The sequence below is a fragment of the Amblyomma mixtum genome, chromosome 1 (assembly GCF_055824585.1).
Source record: "Amblyomma mixtum isolate Tamu chromosome 1, ASM5582458v1, whole genome shotgun sequence".
NCBI classification, from domain to species: domain Eukaryota; kingdom Metazoa; phylum Arthropoda; class Arachnida; order Ixodida; family Ixodidae; genus Amblyomma; species Amblyomma mixtum.
The window spans coordinates 155,265,159-155,290,257 of record NC_143012.1 but is presented as its reverse complement, the minus strand read 5'-3'; the positions used below and the strand labels follow the sequence as shown (position 1 = coordinate 155,290,257).

At 47.6% G+C, this 25,099-nt stretch overlaps 1 protein-coding gene across 2 annotated transcripts; it reads right to left on the bottom strand.

The window, feature by feature from the left end:
• Positions 1-5,085: 5,085 nt before the first annotated feature.
• Positions 5,086-25,099, bottom strand: dbe (KRR1 small subunit processome component homolog dbe). 2 transcript variants are annotated; one of them, XM_089558532.1, is made up of 11 exons: positions 24,946-25,099; positions 22,539-22,720; positions 19,842-19,976; positions 17,962-18,087; positions 17,418-17,501; positions 12,251-12,307; positions 10,789-10,959; positions 8,910-9,102; positions 7,728-7,780; positions 5,557-5,703; positions 5,086-5,322 (listed from the first exon to the last, which is right to left on the bottom strand). In XM_089558532.1, exons 1-10 carry the CDS (start codon positions 24,959-24,961, stop codon positions 5,605-5,607), a joined length of 1,116 nt encoding a protein of 371 aa, XP_089414658.1. In that variant the 5' UTR covers positions 24,962-25,099; the 3' UTR covers positions 5,086-5,322; positions 5,557-5,604. The 2 variants fall into 2 exon arrangements, with proteins under 2 accessions (XP_089414658.1, XP_089414668.1); XM_089558542.1 differs by lacking the exon at positions 5,557-5,703.

The following is a 25,099-nucleotide window of genomic DNA, read 5'->3' as shown; positions in this document are numbered from 1 at the left end:
GCAAGTCTCCGTTTCGTAATGCATGCTCTTTCGATATGCCCTCGCTTGTGGCAAAAATTACACGTGGCTGACTGGAATCGACATCCCTGGGGGTTGTGTTGGTCGTCACACCGCCAGCAGCGTTGTGCCTTTTTGACCGATTTTACAACAACAGAAGGCTTGCGCACCTGGTTGCTTGTCTGGTGTACCGGCTCGGTGTTCCGGCGAATCCCTCTCTGCTGGTGACCGGCGCTCTCCGCTCGAACGGCGATGTCGTAAGCTTTGCTGAATGTGAGGTCCTTCTCAGCGAACAGGCGCTGCTGCAGTGACTCGTCACTCAGTCCGCACACAAATCTGTCGCGTAACATCACGTCCAAGGGAAGCATGGTGGTGTTAGCAGAAGAAGCTGCGTCTCCCTTCTGCCCGGTAGCTGTTGTCGACAGCGTTCCAAAATTGCAGTCGGCAGCGAGCTTCCTGAGCGCGGCTACGTAGGCGCTCACAGTTTCTCCTCCCAGTTGATCTCATCGTTGGAAGCGAGCCCGGCTGTAGACCTCGGATGGCCTTGGGTCGTAGTGCTTTTGCAGCGCTTTTACGATGTCGTCGTAAGACACTGCCGCTGGTGTGCTTGGCTGAATAAGGGCGCAGACAGTATCGTAGGTCTGCTCCCCGCACAGCGTCAGCAGGTTGGCCCTCTTCAAGGCTGGGTCTGTGATGTTGTTAGCTTCAAAGTAGAACTGAAGGCGTCCAACCCACGATGACCACGATGAGCCGTTGAATTCTGGTATCTGATTGGGAAACCCTCGCGTAGCCATGGCTTGTCAATAGCGTTGCGTAGCGCGGGTCGAATCCACTTTCTCGTCGCCACTGTCGTGTCCGGTCGCTGTGTTTAATGCAGCGAAAGACGCACACGGTACTTTAAGACTTCGTTTATTTAAAGCCGATGAGGGTGCGACCAGCGTCGACCGAGGCAGGAGCCGAACTGGCCGCCCGAAGAAAGGAGGGAGCGGAGAAGCGTCCACGGGAGGGAGTGGCTTCCCAAAACAGGAGGAGGATGCGGGGGCGCACCATGGGGGGGCATCTGGCGACAGCGTGCGACGAGGGGCAAGTGGTCGTTAGGAGGAGGATGCGAGTGGTCGTTAGGAGGAGGATGCGAGTGGTCGTTACACACACAAAAACAATAAGGGGACACAACACAGACACACTTTTCAAAGCAAATATTCTTTGAAAATAACTGATAGTGCTTAAAATGGTACACTATACAAGCTTCCGTTTTTGCATTGTGAAAAACAGAAACGTTCCATTGGTGTAGTCTGCTATTGCAGGTTCGTGCCCCATGTCCGTGCATATGCTGTGGTTCGCGCCATGAGAAACTTGCCCGAGCCCTCGCTTTCTAAGAAACTAGTTTGCAGGCACTAAGTGCCAGCTTTCGCCGCTGCGCTTAGATGTTGGCACGAAAAACATGAACCTGTCCTAGCCGTAAGTTATGGCCATTCACGTTCATGCTGACAAGTGCAACATGCGGTTATTTGCGTGAATTCATTCATGACGTGGAAGTCGTTCCTGTATGCAGTGCGAGCCACCACCAGTCTTCGACGTGAAGCACACACAATCTTTGGTGAGTACGCTTAACATAAATTGCTCTTCTCGAAGTACTGTCGGGACGGAAAGAAACACGAACAACGCGGCGTCTGTGCGCTCCGCTGTTCGAATTTCTCGTCATCGCGCTTTTACTAGGCTAGTAAGAAACAGACGTTAGAGACATCATGGAATGTATCATGGACGACTCTGGCGTCTTTTTGCTAACACCGGAGTAAAAGCGTGATGAAAACAAATGCGAACGGCGGAATGCGTAGGCGCCGCATTGCTCGCAAGTCTTTCCATTGCCCCTGTACTCCGCACTTTTAAAAGATAAGCACCTCCGAGACTCCTACGAGAAATGTGCAGAGGTCACATCAGCAGACTGCCAAGTTACCCGTAGTAGTGCCTCCTTTGCTTATGCCTCGTGTCGCTAGGCCTAGCGTGCTTCGCATCGAAGCTACAGCGAAAATGCTTTTAATCTAGTCACGGTTTACTATAAAAGGTCTAGCCTTGTTACCAGTTTACCATCACACAATGAACTCTCATTAAAATGAACTTATGATTTATTTTCACAAGGCCTTCGACTATAATGCGCGTGGAAATGGCGAGGCAAACACCACCTCACAGACGGCCACAGGTCGCATACGGGCCGGACGTGATGCACCACTCCGAGGGTGCCTCAATGCATCATTCTGCAAGGTGATTTCCGATCCGTACAATGCAGAAAAAGCTTCTAAAACTTAATCTTATACAAAAATTAGATGTCTAAACGCAGTATTTTACACTTCATATGCCAAAAATACAAACGTGCCGATTTCCAGAAATATATTCGGATGTGGCTAAATGAGCCCATGCTTCGTATTGGCGGAGATGTCGCCACCTAACCAACGGAACATGGAGGCACCCTAATCCATTGGTCAAGGCATCAATACTGTCAATTGAGTGCCGTATCTTCGGAGGATCTTGAGCTACAGTGGCTACTTGAGCTTAACTTAGATCCACATGAAGTTAGCCAGTAAACTGACCTAGCAACATGCTTTACTCTATAAGGTTAATTCACGCCGTTTGTCAAGCGCGCGTCATATTGCCACGTATCATTGTAGTGTCCGTTCGTTCGCGCTCAAGGCCGCAGGAAAGGGGTGTTACCATTTTTGTTCGTGACGCGAGAAGCGACCGGACTAATCTCGATTGATCACAGCCATGAAGAGATTACTTCCATGATGAGGAGAGTACTTCTCCTGGATGCGGTGCAACATGCGAGCAATCCCGAGATGCCCTGCAGTCGGCTCATCATGACATGCCTGCATAATTTCTTGTTGTGCCCAAAAATCTCAAGCAAGAAATTATGCAGGCATGTCATGATGAGCCGACTGCAGGCCATCTCGGGATTGCTCCCACGTTGCACCGCATCCAGGAGTACTATTGGCCGCGGTTAGCTGCCGACGTTTCCCATTACGTGAAAACGTGCCGCGAGTGTCAGCGACGCAAAACGCCTCCGTTAAACCAGCCGGACTCCTGAACCCCATACCACCTCCAACTAAGCCCTTTCAGCAAATAGGGATGGACCTCCTTGGCCCCTTTCCGACTTCATCATCAGGTAACAAGTGAATCATCGTGGCCACCGACTACATGACCCGCTACGCCGAAGCAAAAGCGTTGCCTAGTGGTACCGCAGCAGAAGTCGCAAAATTTTTTTGTCGAACGAATTCTCCTGCAACATGGGTCCCCAAAGTGCTCATCACAGACAGAGGAATGGCGTTTACAGCGGAGCTGACGCAAACCATCTTAAACTACAGTCAGACAAGCCATCAGAGGACAACTGCCTATCATCCGCAAACCAACGGACTCACAGAGCATCTGAACAAAACCATCGCAGACATGCTCTCCATGTACAGCCCCCGTCAAAAGTATACAGCCCAAGGGGTTGGCTTCTAAGCTCCATAGCGGGGGGGCTCCGTAGCATGTCTAGCAGTCCAAAGCTTGGGAGGGTTGAGGACGCGATGCCATTCCTCTTTCGGGAGGCTACGGTCGCTGAAGATGCATAACGAGGCATGCAGCAGGCCTCGCAAGCAAACCCCTTGGGCTGTTTACTTTTGACGGGGGGTGTACATCGACGCCGAACACAAGACATGGGACACCATTCTGCCCTACGTGATCTTCGTCCATAACACTGCCGTCCAGGAGACAACCAGATCTACCCCATTCCAGCTTGTATACGGCAGGAAGCCCACGACAACACTTGACGCAATGCTCCCGCATGTTTCAGACAAAGACAACCTCGACGTCACCGCCTACCTTCATCGCACCGAGGAAGCCCGAAGACGCGTGACTTCGCATTAAAGACCAGCAGCATACCGACGCCCGACGCTACAATCTGCGCCGACGAGACACGCATTACAAGCCGGGTGATCGTGTTTGGATATGGATGCCAATCGCTGCCGTGGATTGAGTGAAAAGTTGCTGCGACGCTACTTTGGCCCGTACAGGGTTCTCCGTCGCATTGATGACCACGACTATGAAGTCATCCCCGACGGCACGACAGCATCTCAGCAACGACGCACACGTCCGGAAGTCATACATGTCATACGCCTTAAACCATATTATGAATGCTGAAGGACTAGAAGTTTGCATTCTCTGTGTTTATTTTCATTTTTGAAGCATCGAGGCGACGCTTCTTTGCGAGGGAAGTAACGCCACGTATCATTGTAGTGTCCGTTCGCTCGCGCTCAAGGCCGCAGGAAAGGGGTGTTGTCAGTTTTGTTCGTGACACGAGAAGCGACCGGACTAATCTCGATTGATCACGACCATGAAGAGCTGCATCTACGTTTTTCCAGATTACTGTAGATGATCTTGACCTGTTATCTCGAAGTTTCCTTGCCGGCTTTAAATTGAGCGATGCCGCGAGCGGCAGGCATTCGTAGTTCAACGACTGACGAGCACGTTTGTTGCTTACGCCGCCGCCGAGTGATTCAGTTCTTTAGCGGGTGCAAGTCAGCCCAAATAAAGACCTTCGTTTGCAAGTCTTGTTGCTGTCTTCCTGACCGCTGGACTTCCGTCACTACAGCATGACAATATCATTCACATTTTCAACGAAGGATTCGCCAGGACTGCGCTAATTCCTCATAAAAATGTGTGTCGCAGCACAAAAGAGAGCCGCATAGTTGGGACTCGAATGTAGTCACAAAAATTTAACAGAGAAATGCCGGTCCTGTGTAAGGGGCTCGCCCCGTCAAAACAGTGGAAAAAAAAAATGTGCAGCCCCTAGATGAGTACATACGGTATTCTTTAATTACCAGCAAATAGCATGGGTAGGTACTGCTTGTTCCATTTATGCACGTTTCGTGAAAATAGTGGGGAGGAACAGTTCCAGCAACAGCATTCATTTCTGTGCAGTTACGCAACTCAATGTTTGCTACACATGTAGCATCTGCTTTCGGTGGACGTATGCTCTTGCAACAATGTGTCTGTGCATTTACAAAAACGTATTCTGGGGTGTGTTTCTACCACCTTAGCACCAGCCTCCACCAGCAATGTGTCCACACCACTTTATTAAGTGAGCTTCGCGTCGACCACAAGGTGCAGGAGAACACACAGCCAGCACTTGATGCAAGCACTTATAGTAGTACACCACTGCCATTGTCCGCACCAGTTCACCACCAGAGTAGGCTTCGTGAAGAAGAGTTCATCAACACAGTTGCACTGAAGAAGCAGAGCTGCATCCACTGCCGCTTAGCTCTGCCACTGGACTTTCTTTTCTGGCTTCTTCTGCAAAGAATTAAACGATTTCATTAGCTGTCACTATACTCGAGGACACACACAAACTGATGCAGTGGAAGATCCCTTCACACAAACAAATCGTATCATTTGCAAGTAACACCAGAGACGTCACGCAAGAATGCCTGGATGTATGCAGTCACACTAAATATCACCAGCAACGCAGTGGCAGCAGCTGAACTGCAGTCTCCACTTTACGCCAATCAAATGCACTGTCGTACGTACTACAGAAACTGCCTTTTGAATGCCAGCTGGATGCCCAACTTTTCGCTGTCAATTGGCTTCCATTGCTTCGTGAAAGAAGCCCCGACCATATCTTGCATGTTGCAAGTGATGAACGTCGCAAGTAGGGCCAGTTGGTGAGAGTTCATCCTAGCAAACGAAGAGAAAGTACATGGGCACACAGCCAGGATATACAGGACAACAGTAGTTTCATCAAGAAAACTTGCCAAAAGTAAAAGAGAGCAGCACAACTGTACACACAAGGGCATAAAATTGAAGACACTGAAGGAAGAAATGGAACAAGAGGTATCAAACAATGAGCTTAGTCTTTGACAGTATGCAATGCTATATCAATAGACAATTTCAACCTAATGCAAGGGTTCTAACTCTATTTAGCTTTGAGGAACCTCAATCGCTTCCAAGAGGTGCTGAGAAACCCCACACCTCTAGGCTTCCGTTTGCCTGCCAAACACAGATGTAAAAAGCAGCATGCATACACATGCCGCCTCAGAAAATGCCCAAATTCAAATATTGTATTTACTGTTGTGATTTGCATATGAGCAAAATTTACGCGCCCCTAACTTTTAAATGGATTTAAAAAAAAAAAAAACCTTTTACTCGCATATTTTGCGCTCTCAGCTGCGCAATAACACCAGCATGCACGCGGGTGCAAGCAGGGCAGGCTTGGGAAGATTGGCACGTCCGCATCGCCACATGTGGTTGCGAAAGGTGAGTGAGCGGTGTCAAAAAAAGTGCTCAATTCGTTTTGAAATTGCTTCTGGTAAGAAAAAGTCAGCTGCACACTGTTTACCCAGTTCGCTCACGCTGGTGGTCGCTTTCCTGTATGAACGACTGCAAGAGCAAACTTCTGGTAACCTCCGAAGCGTGTGCCGTGTCAGAACCCTACACTACCGAACAGTTGGCTGTTCTGTTTGCTGCTATACTCAGCCCAGCCGTATGCGAGGGTGCCATTTCATCGCCTTGTATCTCCACTTGCCCCTGACTGCTGGCTTTGTGACTGTGTCATTCCACGTTCATTGCTTTGAGCTGCACACGTGCTGTCATGCCATCATGCAAGGAACTACACAACGTGGGCATCAGCGGGGTGTATGCATTGACTTATATTTGGAGTGAACTGTTCTTTCTTTTTGGCAAACGAGGGGTGCGAGTTGCGAGGTCGACTTATATGCGGCAATACATCATGTACGTTCCGCGTTATGACCCTCGAAGAGTTTTTTAGGACATGTTCGTGAAATCTCCGCAGAATTTGCGCACTCCTTCTTTGAATCTTTAATACGTTTTGGCAGGCTAGTTGGTTAAGCATCTTGAATAAACAGCGCGAACGAAGACAAGCACAAAAGACAAAAGTGTTGTCCGTTTTCTTGTCTTTTGTGCTCGTCTTCGTTCGCGCTGTTTATTCAAGAAGTTGAATCTTCAATTTCAGGAAAAAAAGTGCACAAATTGCGCAAGTAAATACAGTAATCATCAGCTGTACAGTGAGAGAGCCTGCTATAAGCATGCATAGTATGATTAATCCCAAAATAAAGTGGGTAAATGATGATGATGACGATGAAAGTGGGTAAAGGAAAGGCGGGCGTTGAGGCATCCATCTAGATTTAGATGCGTGGAGAACCCAGTTTCAGAACCCCAGGCAGAGAGTATACCATTTACCACCACCATCTACTGCCAAAGCCAGCGGCCAATGTAAATTTGCAGATGGTTCGGAGGTGCACGGTACATCCACAGCTGGCCTGCACCTGTCATCATCATCATCATCATCAGCCTGACTATGCCCACTGCAGGGCAAAGGCCTCTCCCATGTCTCTGTACCCCTCCACAACACGAGTGCACTCCCAAACCCATCTCAAGTAAGTGACCACAAACGGCACACACCCTGATGGCACCCACTGCCACACCATGTGTTCCTCACTGTTCCAGCCCCCAGGACAAACGTCCCCTGTTTCTAGAGAAGGCCCCTCACGCAGTTATGACTTGAAAAGCTCATTGCATTAATGGGTGCATTTCAATGACATCCCAGTGCATGACGCAAACGCTTCCACCGATATTTGTCCTCAGGAAATAAGCCCTTGAGCCAAATAACCCCCCCGTAGGCCTACTAACAACAGCTAAAACACACCACGCTTAGCACAGACGATGACAAGGAAACTCCGTACCTTTGCTGATGCCTTCACCTTCTTTTTCAATGCCTCAATGTCCACAGGTTTTGCTGCACCAGAGACAGACAAAGTGTGGGGTCACTAACCACGCTACACGGCACCAAATGTCAGAATAGTGAAACACACAGTAGCAAGAGAGCTCATAAGAACAGTGCAACCACCAGGCAGTGGTGAATTAAGGCAATGGAATTAAGGCTTCCGAAAGCACCAAAACTGATTGCGAGAACACCATAGGAAGAGTGCTGCTCCACAATGCATTTGAATCCCGGCACAGCGAATGCCACTCCAAAGATATTTTCACCCCAGCAGAGTATATAATGTTCCCAGTCAGATTCCCAGACAAATTATTGTTTCAAAATTCCCTTGCATTGAACCACTACATGATCATATGTTTGTTTAAATGAGGCGTTTACAAACTAAAATTCACAACTCAACTAGTTGATTTGCAAACAAAAGGAGCACAAAAACACATTTTCGCACCTACGGGCCCAGATAATATTGACGGTAAAAATTCAAACTCACACTCCTCTGAGCACTATGTCAAGCATCTCAAGTTACAGGACAATAAAAGAACACACAGGTCACCACTGTATGACAACGATCGCAGTCACCACCGCCTCTGCCATGGCTCACAAAGCAACCCCAAGAAGCACTGAGGCTGGTGAGGCTAGCGAGAGAAAAAGCAAGGAAGAACATGCAAGAAAAAAATTACAGGAAGAAAGGACTGAAAGACAGCCATATAATGGCTACTCCTGTGCTTTGAATGCAGACGATAGTAAAAGCGAGTAAAGCCTACTGGAAACAGGAAAAAAAGAAACACAAGGGATAGTACTATAGAGTTTTAACAGCATGTTTGAGGAATTCAATAACACTGGAGGGGGCACCTACGCTCCGCCTACCCTGAATTACACCGCAGTCTAGTGGATAACACAATTTATACCAATATTTCAATGCAGTAAGGTCTTAATTTTGCCCCTCTGGTCACAAAAAATATATATAAAACCATAAAGCAAAGGGTTTAGATTTAGCCTAGATTTAGCCTAGCACCTTCACTAAGCAGGCCCATTTTGCTACAAGTGACAACTGTGCTGCACGTTACCCTACCTGACACAATCTGTGCACCACTCACAGCTCACAACAAAGTAATGGTGAAGGGGGGGGTCAGGGGTATGTACGCACCTTTCTGGGCACCCGGCTGCTGCTGCTTCTTGGGCACAAACTTGGGCTCCTCGGGCGGCTGGAAGGACTTGTTTCGGCGCTCCTGCCTCTTCACCTCGGCCTCCGCCTTCGCCTGCTGCTTCTCCTGGGCCCTCTTGGCCTTGCGCTCATGCTCCTTGAGGAAGTACTCGCCCGAGGCCAGCTCCTTGTCCATCTGCACAAGACGGGAGACGGAGTGAGGCCCCGGCCAATAACTTGCAACAATGATGAAACAAAGACCTCCAATTCAACTTTGTACAACGCTCTGCACCCACTTCCTGCAAGACATTCAGATTCTCAAACAGTGAATCTTCAGTACACAACTGAGTGCTGTTAACAAGACCTGTCACAAGGCACTGCAAATCTGGCAAGACACGGCAATAGGTTGACTTGTGCAGACAGAAATTAATGAGCACGGAGTTGAGGTTGCACTACTCACAGCAAAAACTATGAAGCGTCTTCAGCTTACCTGCACAGCACAGACAACACATAGATAGGATGTGAAGCTGCTGTGATGTCAAACATGACCTGAACGGTGGCCATGCAGAGCGATTTGCATTGCATTTTGGCACAAGACAAAGTAAAGGTACTGCGCTCTCATTATTGGCTTTGGATATACTAGCTGGAAGAGAAAACTTGGCAGCGATTATGAAACTCATTAATGCAAAATGTGAGCACAGCTGCTGAGGTATTTGCACCATAGGCGATCGCACACAGAACACGCAGGGCCGAATGGCGGCAGCACTTTTCCTCGGTATCACGCATCTGCTCGGACAGAGCATTTCACACCATCATGACAGATTCCACCACTCTTGCCGTACCCTCGTCCTTCACGTTTCTTCTTGTACTTTCCCCTATTCCCTCCATGGCATCCTCCTCAGCTTTCCTTCTCATACTTTTGCCATACTCTCATCCTTCGCTTTCTTTCTCGAGCTCTCTTCGCTATCTGCCGTCCTTTCATCCTCCACTATGCTTTCCAAGTTCGTCCTCTTCGCTGTGCTCTTCATTCGCTCTGGTGGTTACGAGGGCAACGCCGACGCTCAGCCCACAAACGGGCGCTTAAGAGCTGCACTCTTAAATCGAATCCTGCAAGCTTGTGTTCTGTAAACCAAACCATTGTGGGAGACAGCAGGTTTTTGTCAGGAAACAACTAGACTAAGTTGTGATGTCAGATGTGACAAATAGTAAAGACCAAGGGAGCTAATCTTTTGCTGTCAAAACAATGCCACAAGATTCGCTTAAGATGAGCTGCTTTCTCAAGGATTTTCGGTTATGCCAACCTTCTGCAGCCATTACAAACCAAGGAAGTCAGCTAAACAGAGAAGCTAAGTGGTTTCTACCGCAAGGGAGCACATGACAGACAAGTACAGGGGTCAGCAACAAGGTTCCAGTGAAAGATGTTACCTGAGAAAGAAAATATCAGCAGAAAAAAACAACACTAAATGAGTAAGGTTTTGGGATGCTGTCACAAAATGCTGCTATTTGTAACAATGTTTTTCTAGTACAGCATTCTAGCGACATCTGATACAGCTGATGCTACCAACGGTGACGCTGCTGCTGCTGTCTTCCCAACAGCCCAAATACTAAATGTTTCCTCAGCAAATGGAGGCACGTCTTTCTGTTTGACACCATGGCAGCATACCAATTTATGCAGAAGAGAAAACCAAGACCACAGAGTGAACCAAGTAAATCAATGCATACCATTTCAACAATACAGAGTACTACGGATATCCGTCTAATTATTGTTTTCCTGGCAAAGGTTCACAGATACTTTCTCTAGTAAGGGGCGCCAGGTATAACACACACTCAATTGCTGTTCAGCATGATTACGATGTGTCCATGTTGGACCGCAGATACTCGCCTTGCTCTCGGGCTGTGGCGGGGGGAAGGGGGTGTACTCGCCCTTGGTGCGCTGCTTCTTGGGCTTCTTGCGCTTGGACAGGGTCTGGGCCTTGAAGTGGGGCAGGAAGCGGTCCCAGTTCTCGTGGCGCAGCTGAGGGTCCTTGGCCAGCTCCCGCTTGATCATGAGCGCCTGGCAGAGGAGGAGGAGAAAGACTCTGGCAAAACCTCTCTGCACTGGACAACAAGGTGCGGGTGTCCGGCCCTTTCGCTACAGCTCAGGCTCACCCCTACGCTTCCTTAGTCAACGAATATACTTTTTTTCTGATGCGAACCAACCAGGTAAATGCTGCCACCAAGAGCACCGTAGCGTGAGATAAGCACTCACATGGTTTAGGAGAGATCTCTGCAATAGGTGCTCATGGTGAAACAAATAAAAAATACAGGTTTAGGCACTAAGGACAAAGCCCACTTACTGCGGCCCTCATGTCAAGCTCTGCGACCAGCACACCTGTGTCTTGGTTCAGCCCTTTCTTTCATTATAAATCATCGTCATCAGCCTGACTACACCCACTGCAGGGCAAAGGCCTCTCCCATGTCTCTCGAATTAATTAGGCAGCGATGGCGTAGAGGTAGAGCATCCGCCTCGCGTGCAAGAGGACCGGGGTTCGAATCCCGGTGCCACACAATTCTCCACCGGATTAAAGGGAAAAAAAAAACTCCGCGTGTCGATGTACTTGCATAACCAGGCTTGGAGTGCGGCCTGATCTCGGTGACCAGAACCGACAACGCACTTCCTCACCAGAACAGGATTTGGCCACCCTGGTGTAATACTTGGCCACAACCTTCTATGAACAAACCAATTCATTATAAATAAGAGCAGTCAAACCTGAATCATGTCTGATGTTCACATTAATCTTTTTGATGTTTCTTTGTTATATAGAGGTGAGAGCCCAATTTAAGCCGTTCGGAAAGAACTGATACCATGCAGTCTCAATGCACTGTCCTGTAAAGTTGAATTTAAGAACTCATTTTGGAAATAGTCGTATTTAATTTCGCCTTCCTTAGTCTTAGTGCTAGCAAGGCTTGTGAAATAGATAGAGGCAATGCAACTTTCCAAGTGAGCCTGCATGCCTGCAGTCTTTGGATTATCCCCTGAAATGAGTTCTGCATCGAGACTGAGAGGAACAGAGTGGTTGTGTGGTTGTTCTCGATGCACACAGCCCACACTTCTGCATAAATGTGTAGGGCAGTTTCCCTGCCTCTGATGAAACGTAGAAGGGTGTCTTGCTTAGCACAAGCTCCACAAATATATGAGACTTCACAGAACGCATAGTGTTATCACCTCTGCTCAGGCTCTTGCCCACGACAGGGATGATTAATGCATCAAGCAGGCTCCCAGCACTTCATCTGAGGCTACCCACGTGTTCCCCACATAGTACCCGCAGAAACAAGGCTTGAAAGAGCCACACACACACACACACCTTGATGTTGTAGACCGGGTGGATGTTCTTCATGGTGTCCTCCACTATCTTGCGGACCTGCCAGAGACACCAGTGCAGGCAGAACGATCACAGGGTGCATGTACGTAGGATACAAAAAAACCCATGCCTTATATACCCAGCAATGACTGTACACTCTTCCCCCCCCCCACTTTCCATCTCTATTAAAGCAAGGCACCCTTCAATAAGATTCTCATGGGGCAGCTCATGAACCTGGAAGTTTTTGGTCTACGACATACTACACCGGTGCCAACATTGATGGTGCTGCCATTCAACAACCTCAACAAAGTTTGTACAACATCAATCCCCTAGAATAAATTCATGAGTTCAAAATAGGGGGTGAAGGGGTTCAACCTACATCCAGGTCAGGCTGGGTTACGATAAAGTAAAGCAGCCATGGGTACAAGACAAATAGCAATGTCTTTGAGCAAATGTTATGCATGAGAATCATGACAAGCTTGTTTTGACATGACTGTCCTGCATGCGTTATCCGAGGTGAAAATTACTTCTCTTCAACCACACAAGAGCAATATACATCTTCAGAAACAGCTTCATGGGCAAGGATTACTTCAAGACTAACAGTGAAAGGCATCAGGCCTACTTCAAAAGAGAAAATGGCAACCTACGGTACTGAGGCATAAATGATATGCGAGACAAGATGAGTTCTCTTCACAGAGGCTACATGCAAGAGATGCCTATTTTATCCAACCGCTTGTTCAGAAAATAACTATTACTTCAAGTGGCACATCCCTTACATTCCACCTCCCTGCGTATTTTCAACCTGACATAACAGCTATCCCACTGACTGCGCTTTCGATAGGTAATCCTGAAATCCCATCACTATGTGGACAACCCAGCAAACACTCTTCACTGCCTCTTACCTGCCCACCATCTCCCTGAGCAAAACCGAATTTCGCACTGCGCATTTTTCCAAGAAAAAGTTGGCACCAGCACCTAGCACAGACTCTCTTGCGCACCTTAGCTAATAAGGGTGTAGTGCTGTAACACTGCCACATATCCACAGAGGTGCTCAATGCACTTGAGACAGTGCGAAAATGCAGAGGCAAAGAAGAAAGGATGCTGAGCGGAAGCATTCACACTTCACTGGTGGCAACTCTGCTCAACGCAGCGCTCACCGTGTCACCTCGAGAAGTAGCAAATCGGTTTTGTACCTTCGACAAGAAACACTGCAGCCATTCTCAATCAAGCATAAGTGTACGTGTGCCAAGAAAGAGCACCAACGCAGCACCAATGAGGCTCCACACTGAGCTGCATTTTTGTAATGTGCAGGAGGAAAAACACGACAAGATAGCTTTCAGAATGGTTGAAGAGTGGCAGCATATCTACAAGGCAAGCTGCACACTGCTCACGTTCCTTCCACATTTCCCAGTGGCAACTAAGAAAAGTGCCAGCTATGAAATCACACCACAGCCCCCACACAGCAAAGGTAACAGAACATGCCACTGGAGGAACCGTACCACATCTATCCCTCACATCTCAGTTTTGTTGTGCTGTAAGACCCATTTGGAATACATGCACTCACGTTTCATCAGCACAGTCATTTCGACCCCAATTTTTCTTTTTTATTTCTTACATGCCTGCACGTGAGAGAAGTTCATCCTATCAGTGCTTGGTCACATCAAAAAATGCAAACATAGGTCAGACTACACTGAGATGGGGGAGCACCACAGAACGCTAACTGAACGCTTTTGAACAGTAATCAAAAGTGACCCATCACTGGGTCTCACACTCGAAAAGAACGGAAACGTACGCCTCACCCACGGACGCTCTCGTGCACTCCAACACAAGGGCCAACACTCTGAGCCACAACTGAGGCAAAAGCAGTGCAGTACCACCCGTCTTGAGAGGGATGCAGCAAATAAAGCAGCCAAATTAAAAAGTAAATGCATGACTTCCAAGCTGATTGCGTAACTCTTAATCCCTAGTAATTTATCTGCACTACTGCAAAGACCCTACCCAGTGCACACTGTGCACAATGCCATTCCATGGAAGGAATGTAGTGTTAATGCTTAGGTACTGCTTCTCAAAGCGTGCTGTGTGCCTCGAATCATCCAGCTCTTCACTACAGTAAAACCTCGTTAATTCAAAGTCAATGGGACCATGAAAAATATATGTATTAACCGGGTTTTCGCATTAACCGACCACAGAAATATAAATGGCACCCAAGCAAAAATTAGGTTGCAGGAACATACTACATGTACTCGCCAAACTTTGCGGTTACCATATCCTGCTTAAGTCTCCTTACGTGCAGAAATGCGAAAGGTGTGTGCTCTCCGCCACCTGCGCCATCTGCTGGGCCAGCACCGTACATTGCGAGGGGGGTATTCAGGGGGTGCCCCATGATGGCGCTTCTACTACATGCCAAGCACGGCAGAAATTTACCGGAAATGGAGGAAACACGGTACTCGCTTGATTGCGACATCTGTAATTAACATGCTCATAATTACTCATGTAGGCCTTAATACATTTCTAGAAGATATGCTTTTAATATTTTTGCATTCACTAGACACACGCCTTTATTCATCTTCAAATGTCGAAGTGTCATGGCAGACTGGCAGAGTCTCACACACTGACGGCCTGGGTTCGATTCCCACCTAGACCCCATTTTCTTTTCTTATTATTACCGTACAACTCATGACTGACAGTTCATGTGGGCACTTTTGTGAACAGCCTCTGTCTACAACTTCTGTCCACGCCATTCATGAGAAAAGAAAGACTTTCACTCACAAGTTGATGCAGGCACCCCCCTCCCCTCCCTCCCGCATTGTCCCACCACCACACTTTTTTATTTATTTATTTATTTATTTATTTCAATACCCTAAAGGCCCAATGCGGGCATTACATAGGGGGGGATTCATGAAAGAAAACAACAGATATAAAACACAGAATACAAACGGCTGAAAACAGAAGTAAACAAGTTAAGAAGGCAGGTACAAGTTAATAAGAGGAACAAAAAATGAGGTATTTGAAAAAAAATTCACATGTAGCAAACCGCGCAAAAAAAAACAAGAAAAATCCCGGCTTCGAAAGTTGCTAAACACAGCATCTAACATTTTGCGGAACGTTACGGCCAGCACACACACACACTAGAGCAACCAAGAAAAAACAAAACAAAAAAAAAACAAAAAAAGAACGCACATCAACATATGTTAGAATTTTCTAAATAGGACCAAAGAGCTGTTTGAAATGAGGATGTTTCAGCGATAGTCGCAATGCTAGAAGGAAGCGAATTCCACTCTTCGATAGACAAGACCAATGGTGAGTATTTGTATCGTTCTGTCCGAGCGAAAATAGGTTTAATCTTCTGCATGTGATCTACACGAGCCGATGTGTGCGGTGCCGGGAGAAGATGAGAGCTTGAAAATGGTGTGTTGCTGTGGTAGATAGTATGGAAAAAGGATAAACGGCTGAATTTTCTGCGCATGACCAGAGGCGAGAGATGGAGCGATAGTTTCAGTGCTGTTACACTATGATACCGAGAGTAACGGGAAAGGATGAAACGAGCAGCTTTGTTTTGAATAGATTCCAACATGTTGATGAGATAGACGTGATGAGGGTTCCAGATCACCGACGCGTATTCTATCGCAGGCCTGATCAGCATGTTGAATGCGTGTAGTTTTGTGTCCTGGTTGGCTTGGTGCAGTCGGCGTTTAAGAAGACCAAGTTTTTTTAAGGCTTTGTTAGTGATTTGTTCAATATGAGTGCTCCAGGATAAATTAGAGTTAAAATTTACTCCGAGGTATTTTACCGACGCTGCAGTTTCAATGGTAGTATTATTAACTGAGTAGGCATTAGGGCTCATGTTGGCAACGGAAGTAAACTTGAGGTGTTTAGTTTTGTCGGCGTTAATTACCATTTGCCACCTGCCGCACCAATATTTGTTTTATAGTTCCCCGCAGGATGGAATCGCAGCGTGCGCAACTCAAAGCAATAATCACTTAACTGTGTGATCACACGGACAGCTGACTAAAGCCAATGGAGACCAAGAGCAAAAAAAAAAACGGCACTCCAACCTGTCTTCCACAATTGCGTGTGGCCCGACTGAGTTTGTGGCAAGTCAAACTGCCAACAGTTCGGTAGTTTCAGATTCTGGCACTATGCACGCCTGGGAGATTACTGAAAGTTCACTCTTGAACAACTGATCGCTCGTCTGAGGAAGTGACCACCAGCGCGAACGAACCAGGTAAATGGTGCACAGTTCAAATTTTCTTTAGCGAAACCAATTTGCTTACGAATTAACGCCATTTTTCGGTGCCCAGAGCCCCATACGTTCTGCTGTAAACAGACACCGGCACGAGGCGCGTACTATCTGCTACTCATCCAAACCTACCTCAGGCCGACCCCCAATATCACATGGTTGTTCTTCCGAAGAAAGGCCAACTTGCATGCAACGGTACTAAAGTAATCAGAGACGCCAGTAACCTAACCCTGTAACCCCAACATACCACACAGAGAAACGGCGCAAGCCGGCGTTGGGTGCAGTCAAGCACCCTCGGGCACAGGCAAGCATTTCGGCGGTCCGCAACCCATACCATAGACTGGTTCTTGCGCTGGAAGTAATGGGGCTGGGGCACTTTGCATATCAAGCATTGGCATCACTTTGTGGCACAAACTCGTAGCTGCGAGAGGTCATCACTTCATCGGTTTGCGGCGAAATTGGGATCGGGGATTCCCAGAAGCACCCCAGATCTTCAAATTAACTGGACAGGTGCAAGTCGCCACTTAGAATTATTCGGACAAATTTGAAATAGAAAATACAGGACCGCAGAAATTCTAAGAATTATCCGGGATTCCAAATTAACAGAGTTCAAATTATCGAGGTTTTACTGTATTTCGAAGCACAGACATTGATGTCACAAGGAAAGCAATAAACTTGCCCGTTCTGGTTCATACTGACCAACACAGCCTACCACTCTCCCCTTTTTTGTAGAAACAGACAGTGCCAGACACATGCATTGTACTAGTGAACACTAACCGGTTCTTGGAACACCACAGGTATCAACCAGCTGCCTCTGCTCTATATTTACATTGGTTAACTGTGGCGTGTTAAGCAACCAGAGCAGTTTTTCTGGTCACGTTTCACCCCTGAGCACGGAAGAGAGAGAGAGAGGGGAAGGGGGCAACTCACATGCTGCAGCCCCTTGTAGGGGCCGAGAGCGGCGACTGTGTTCCCTTGCACCAGGACGTAGCAGTTGGTGAGCAACTCGATGGCCTGCACAGGTGGGAATGCAGAAAGCATACCACCACACGATGCTACCCGTCAGTCACCTGCTGACAGGCATCAGTGCACATGAATAACGCTGCACATCCATCTTCTTCCAGGTGGACAAACATGGACCATTATGCTTTAGATTTAAAGAAATTAAATTTTTTTGACAAAGTCACCTTCCGTTTACTTTTGGCGGCGGGTGTACAGTGCTACACTTATTGCAAAGAATTCCACAAACATCTTTGGGCACATGCACACATTTAGAATATGTACCTGAAGTGTGTTTCACTGCCACTCTTGCAAAAAAAGTACAACACAGGAAGTTTGCATTCAATGCCACCAGGTGGCACCACTGCACAAGCCTCCCTTAGAGAGTCTCCTATATGTGACACATTTCCCATCTGACTGCTTCCCCTTCTGCAGAATCCTCCCCATGAACCTCGAAAGGGCCAGCAGCCCGCACCTTGAGTGTGGTCCCATCGGGTCCAACCAGCCGTTGGCGTCGCTTGACGAAGCGCTCCCGGTTGCGCACCAGCCGGCCGATCTTCACTATGTCACAGCCCACGTCATCCTCCAGCACTCGGATGGCCTGCCATGGAGGCGGAGACATGGGAAACATGACGGAAATTCCAGGGTTTAGCATCTTGAAGCGACAGATGGGCTATGAGGGACACCGTCAAGGACAGCTGCGGGTTAACTTGACCAGCTGGGGTTCTTTAATGTGCTCCGAAGTAGCACAGCATACAGGCACCTTTTGCATTTCGCCTCCATTGAAATGTGGCAGTCAAAGGATGAAATGAATGCCGAGTCAAATCAAACCAATTCCTGTTAAAATTTTATTTCCGTCTAGCATAAGAAAAGACAGACATGAATCATCTCGGCCTTTAGCCTTCTTGGCTAGACTTGGGCCCATGCAGTGAATACAGTAGAAAAATTACACACACAACTCAAAATAATATAAATAGTTTCACTTGTGACAGAAATTATGCCACATTAAAGGGACTATGAAACAAATTAATTGAGATTACGTAAAGATAGGCAATCCATCACTCGTCACCCCAGCGAAAGAATTTTCGAGCTAGCATGAATAACAACGAAGTTATAGACGATTAAAAGTCACGCTCCTCCTCTCCCCCCTCAACTCATACGCGCGGAGCACCAAGAAAAAATAAAGAAAACAGCTCCGGGACTGGGCTCCGCCCATGAATACGTCATTCGCTGACGTTCGGTTTACGGCTTCCGGTTGTCGCACTCCCGAGGAGCAGCGTGCGTCGGCAGCGTCTCTCCGGTCTCGGCGCTTTCTTTGCTCCCGAACTCCCGGCAGAAAGAGGCGGCAGAGGTAAATTGGAAACATATGCGTGAAAGCAATGCCCTGGCCCGCGCTTGCCCGAGGGGGTCGCGCGGCGCCTCGAGCAGACGATTTTCACCGCTACCGGAAGTGTGCCCATGACGTCGTAGCTGCCGCGGCTCGAGCGAATGACAGCGTGTGGTGGCCTACCGACGTCATGGGACTAGTGACGTCTGTTTTCCCGGTTTTGGTTTCAAAATCGCTCCCTACGAAGACACCAATCGGCCCGCGAATTTTAAAAAACGCGATTTTTAAAAAGCCATAATAAATTGCCGGCTCAGTTCCGAAGACTCATACTTGGTGTCAGTGCTTCTGAGCATAACTTCTAACATTTACAAGCGTCTTTTAATTCTTTTCATGGTCCCTTTAATGCACATGCATACAGAGAAGTAAAGATAGCATGCATAGAAAAAGGCATCAGTATATAGCTGTAATGTGTATTGCCCACAATGACACAAGTTTTTCACATGTTTAACTACGAAAAGGGCCCAACTTTAAGCTTAAAAGTAGCATGTTCCAAATTATGACAGCAGCACAGTAATAGTTTTTACTGTAAGTACAGCTGGTCATTGGAATGCAAAACCGGGAGATGAAATCATTTCTTGAAAAATGAAATGGATACACAAAAAACAGACGATGGTAATGTTATGCTATGCTGATTCAGTATGCTTACAATTAGGTAAGCAAGCTTGTAAGCCCACATAATCATGAATGTCATAATCTCTAGGCTGAGGAATAACACAGCGGATCTTTCTCTGGGTTTACTGTCGCATAATGCGAAGGGCTCTTTTTTTGTAATATTAACATGCAGTAGAATTAAAGCGACAAAGATAACTGATCAGCGTGGACTGCTGCAGAGATGCTTTCATCAGGTAAATGCTCTTAATCCACCACACTTATGCCAAGCTTTACTTTTTTTCTTATGTGTTCAGATAGCCTTTTACATCTTCATTCATATAATATTTGGATTTCATGGCCACTGCCCATGTGCTCACCTGCTCATAGGGGACGCTGCGTGACAGCAGCTTTATCATGTCGCGTGCCTTGAGGATGATGTATGGGTCCCACATCTTGCGTGTTGTCGTCACCGTCATGCTGCCCTCAATGACATCCAGCTCAGCAGTGACGCCCTGCAACACGTTCGGGGGACAAACTCGTCACAGAGCCTCAAACAACTGCAAGTGCCATAGCAACAAATACTGTGTCAGGCACCAATCGATTCGCCTACCCTTCCAAAGTCCTCTGAACCTTAGCAAGCTTTGAAATTTCAAAACCAAATTACTGGGACAAACTCTTTGAGAAAACGGGAGCTTGGTGCAAATATGTAATAATCTTTACGCTAAAATGCTACACTGTGTGCTGTGAGGTACACGATAGTCGAGTGCTCCAGATTAGTTGCAGTTATTCTTTAACACTTGCACCAAAATCCCACAACATGGGCACACACAAACTGCCGCCATCAAGATGCAGCCGCTGCAGTTGGGTTTGGCTGCCACAGCTGCAATAAAATCCATGAATTCATGCTCAGCAGCTGCACACCACAGCCATTGCAGCAAATGTAGATGCTACAACAGTGAACTTCCAACAGTGTAATGAAAAATTATGGCCTTTAAACACTAGAAGAAGATAGTCATTTTGGACACCAAGGAAATGCAAATCTGAACGATTCTTTAGCAAGTAGTTGTGTGAGCTAGACACAAGGTGCAGTGGCGCTGGAAAGCACCAAGTAACAACGGTAGTGCCCCTGAGAAAAATTCCACCAGAACCCTTCAAAACTGCCTCGGTTCCAAAATTGTTAGCTGCTTGGAAGTGCACAGGCATCTTCAAAAGCAGGCACACATACATCTACATATGTAGTAACTAACAAGGGCAGTGAAAGCTAGTCTTAAAATCAGAGAAAAAGTGCCCTGGCCACTGAACTGTGACACAAGCGTGACGTGCAAAGCTGGAAGCTTTGGATCTTGCACACCCATGTGTTCTCAGTGTTTTTGGCTCAAGAACTAATCAACGGCTGATATAAAAAAAAAATGGTGACAGGACACGGCCATCATTCTTATATGCAACTGCAGTATTCTGCAGCTAGCTTGCAGAGAGTTCAAATCATCTTAAACAAGCCTCTTTCACACAGAATGCTGCCCATTCTCCGACAAATGGTTTCACTTGTGGCAGGCGGATGTGAGGTTGCTTCTTGCATGACAGAAGTTGATGCCCTATGACTCAGAAATGCGCAACAGAGTCCAGCACACATAGCTCGCTTTCACCGTGTACTCCCCAAGAGAAAGCCCTAGAAGGCATACGTTGTGCAAGGCCTCCTAATCTTACCACCATGTTCTGAACTTTTGCAAGTGCAAGGTGCTGACTAAGCCTCCTGACCACATCCAATAAGCCAGTGCATGCATGTACCATGCAGCTTTACTTTCATGGCACAAGATTCCTGCTTATGCAAAACATATGCAGGAATCTAGAGGAAGGTAAAACTGGTCGTGCCCTGCCACTACTCTTTCATGTTCCACTGCTGGTTGCCAGACCTTTAACTGCTGTTGCCCAACAGAAATGGGCTGGCCAGCGCCAAAACTGAGCTCTGTCCTGTTTGCCCAATTCATGCTCTGCTAGTGCAGCACAGTGGAGCAATAACTGAGTGCACTCAAGGCGCACTCAGCAAAAACAACTATCATACAGCACTGCTAAAAAGAAGGGCGTGATGCAGCTCTCGTGCTTAAGCAAACGTTTGTCCATAAGAACGAGCCACATGTCATACGTGCCATTAGTGAAGCACATATGCTCATGTCTCAATGTCTGCAATGACAGCCAGTGCTGCAGCAAAACTACCATGCGCTCAGCCTGAAGCCAATTTCTCAGCTCATTAGACTGTCCAATATGAGACTGCCAAGCATGTGGAAAGTTACAGAACAGATTCAAAGGGATGAGTGCAACATTCCCGTTTTACTTTTTTTTTTACTTTTCTGCATATTTATTGAGCACACAGCTCCAGTAGGTCAGCTGCACTCAGCTGCAACCTACTCTCGCCCCCAATATGAGAGGCAATCTACTGCCAGTGACGACACGCTTTGGCCCCCGCCGCCAAGGGGGCGAGGGTGGCATGTCGCCATCCCACCGGCCAGAAGATACAGACCGTGATAGAAGCCTGGAGTGTGCGCAATGCAACCCCTAGGTACCAACAACTCCCGACAGAATCTGACTCTACCCTCTACCTCCCCCTCCACCCATTTTTCAACCCGCCTAGAGACCCACCGCCTAAACACGCGTCTCTAACCCCCACCACGTAAGCAACTTTCCCCGGAGGACCCTACCACCTAAGACGCATTTAAACACTCACTTTCCTCAATCTCCATCAACTACACCACATTCGCCCAACATTATACGCAGGCACATGTCCCTGGTGTGGTGGTATTCCTACATTTACACACATTGCATGGACATGCACAGCTAAACTCAACCACTTAAAGCTGCCAAACACGGTGTTGGAGCAGTGGGAGGTGACGCTGGCCAGCGACACCCTGGAAGACTCGGAGGCGCTAGTCGCCATCGCCACAGCGTCAGCAGAACCTACTGGAGTCCTGGGGTGAGAACCCCACCCACAATCCGCTCCAGTGTCCTTTTACATGATGTTCATTCTCTTTCTCTCTCCTCTTTGGCAAGAGAGAGTTCCTTTTCTCACAGGTCCCACTCACGTGTTCTGCCAGGGTCTTCTTGACGAGGGGCCAGCACTCGCGCAGGTACTTCTCCCTGTACTTGGGGAAGAGGGTGGCAAAGGAGCTCTCACACAGCACGCCATGCGGATTGTCCTCCTTGGTGAACGCTGGCAGCCGCATGGCCCAGGCACTTTCGCCCGAGGGCCCACTGCTCGTGCCACCTGCAAGTGTATTAGTGCATCGTACCCGTTAGAGGAAATGTAACATGATGAACAATGATTGCTCCGTAGGACCAAGGCCATCTGCTGAGCATTAAGGTCCAAGGAACACCTTTTATCAAAGCTACCATTGCTTTTCCTCCAGGGCTTTCCATTTCCCTAGCATGCTAGATGGCACAGCCCACTCCTAGAGTGTAAAGAATGCAGAGTCTTTGTGCCACCAGAGCATAAACCATAAAACTTGGTGTCTGTACAAAAATAATGCACTTCTCAGTACTAGGCCCAGCAAAGAGGATACAAGGGGACCTATATGTGATAGCGTATTCCATGAACATTTGCAGCCGACTGTACAGAAGCACCAGGTGCCCAAAGCATAGCTTAGACTCACCAGGGAGGCTTTCAAAGTACTGCGATCCCTTTCCATGCTGCACTAGCTTTAAAGCTTCATTGCTGTTGCCACCTACCCAGCAGAAACGCACAATGGTGGTGGTGGCGCTGTTAAATGTGCAGGCAATGGTTTAAGCCCCATATTCTGCATGTCGACAATCGCTCCATTTGTGTCCCTCAATAAAACGGAAGAGTTTCTGTTACCACTGCCGTGGGAGGCCAGTGCCCTATAAAACCTTCAAGAGTAGTTTTGCAACTCGCAACCCGCAACTCGCAACGGCCTATTTGTGAACCCTTTGGGTACACAATGCAACAGTCGTTGTTCGATGGCATACTTCAACTCTTGAGGTTGCGTAAAGCAGAAATTTGGGCAAGTTGGTACGTATTCATTTTTGAAACAGCGCAACAAAGACGGGATGTGGAAACTGAGGGGTAAAGACAAACAGGCGCTGACTAACAACTGGGTTTATTGAAAAAAACACACAAATATATAGACAGAGTTGGGAAAGATTAATCGCCACCATAGTCAACTCATGCCACATGTGAAGCCAGATACCCAGGTTGCACAGTAGCGGCCCATGCTCACCACAAAAGCATGGGCACACTAAATTAAAACACTGCGTACCCCCAATCATAGCACAATATCGTGGGCATGGATCACACTGAGCGCACATGTGGGATGACTCCACAGCAATTAATGTCACTTTAAGTCCACGGACAGTCCTGCTTAAACCTGCATTAGGACACTATGTTCCCTCAATGACTGCTAATCGTAGCCACCCATTTGCACCGGACTGAAACCAACAACAGCCTGCCTGGTTCTTTGCAGCATGCACCTGACAGTCACTTGATTTGGTATTACAAGAAGCAGGTCAGTTTTGTCTGCCCATGATCCAGCAGATCACTGCCTAGTCTGCCGTTCACTTTTAGTGCGTCAGCATTAGAAATGCCATCTCGGCAAAATTGGTCATTCGTCTTAGCGGCTTCAGCCAGAGTGGAATGTCGAGAGGACGAAAAAACAGTCGAAGTGTAATGAGGGGGAGGCAGGTGCAGAGGGCGATATGCGGAAAGGAGGAGAATGGAGGGGTGGAAAAGTGGAGAGGATGACAGTGAGTGGGCACGCAAGCGGAGAGGAGAACAGGGACCTCCACTGCCAAGTGCGCAGGCTCCAGGGCGTTTAGCGTGTACAGAACATGTAGTACACGACATGCTCGGGTACCCTGACAATGCTAACTCATTCTCTGACGTATGAATCGCATTTGTCATCCGTGTGACACTGATGATAACTCCACGCATTTCATTTTCTCAGTCAAAATCAACTCCATGGCTTTTTGTGGCTATGGAGATTTGTCCGGCAGCAAAATAAGCACTTATAGCCGAGAAGATTGCATTTAAAAATGTAACGTATTTTTTTTTTTTTTTGCCCCAGTCACTCGATTCAAACTTATGACACCAAGACTAAAAGGGATTCCGTGATCACCGTCTGAAAGTGAACACATTATGACTGATTTTGTACGACAGAACCGACCAGGACATCAGGAGGAAGAGAACGCTAAAAGGACGCGCACGATGACGTACGGTCTGCCGAGCATCGCAGTCACCGAGCGCACCGCCAGGCAGTGCCCGAAGGACATGCTCAAGCCCGTTACGCGATGCAAACCAAGTTCGTAACGGCTACTGAATTCAAGCGCGTTACAACGGCGCACGTCGATGGAAACGACAGGTCTCGACGATTTCTCGGTCGGTAGACTGAAAGTTTCCGTTCAACGCATTCCCCTCCAAGCACATCTGAAATCGTAAAGGTAACTCTGTGTCACTGAAGTAATCGTCCAGCAACTCACCTTGCTCGTCCGACATTTTAGCACTCGACTTCTTCGGAGCTAAGAAATCGAAGGCCTCAGAAGCGACACACACATCGACAAACACTACGCGCACGACGCAAGAAAGCTCGCGTGGGCGCCGACATATTAGTTACCATAGTTACTGTCCCATTGT

What these genes read in the sequence shown, in the direction of transcription:
- dbe (XM_089558532.1), bottom strand. An exon ending in ACCCGGTCTACAACATCAAG is followed by an intron (nt 10,960 to 12,250) that starts GTGTGTGTGTGT and finishes CTCCTCTGCCAG; the next exon opens with GCGCTCATGATCAAGCGGGA. An exon ending in AGGTGAAGGCATCAGCAAAG is followed by an intron (nt 5,704 to 7,727) that starts GTACGGAGTTTC and finishes TTCGTTTGCTAG; the next exon opens with GATGAACTCTCACCAACTGG.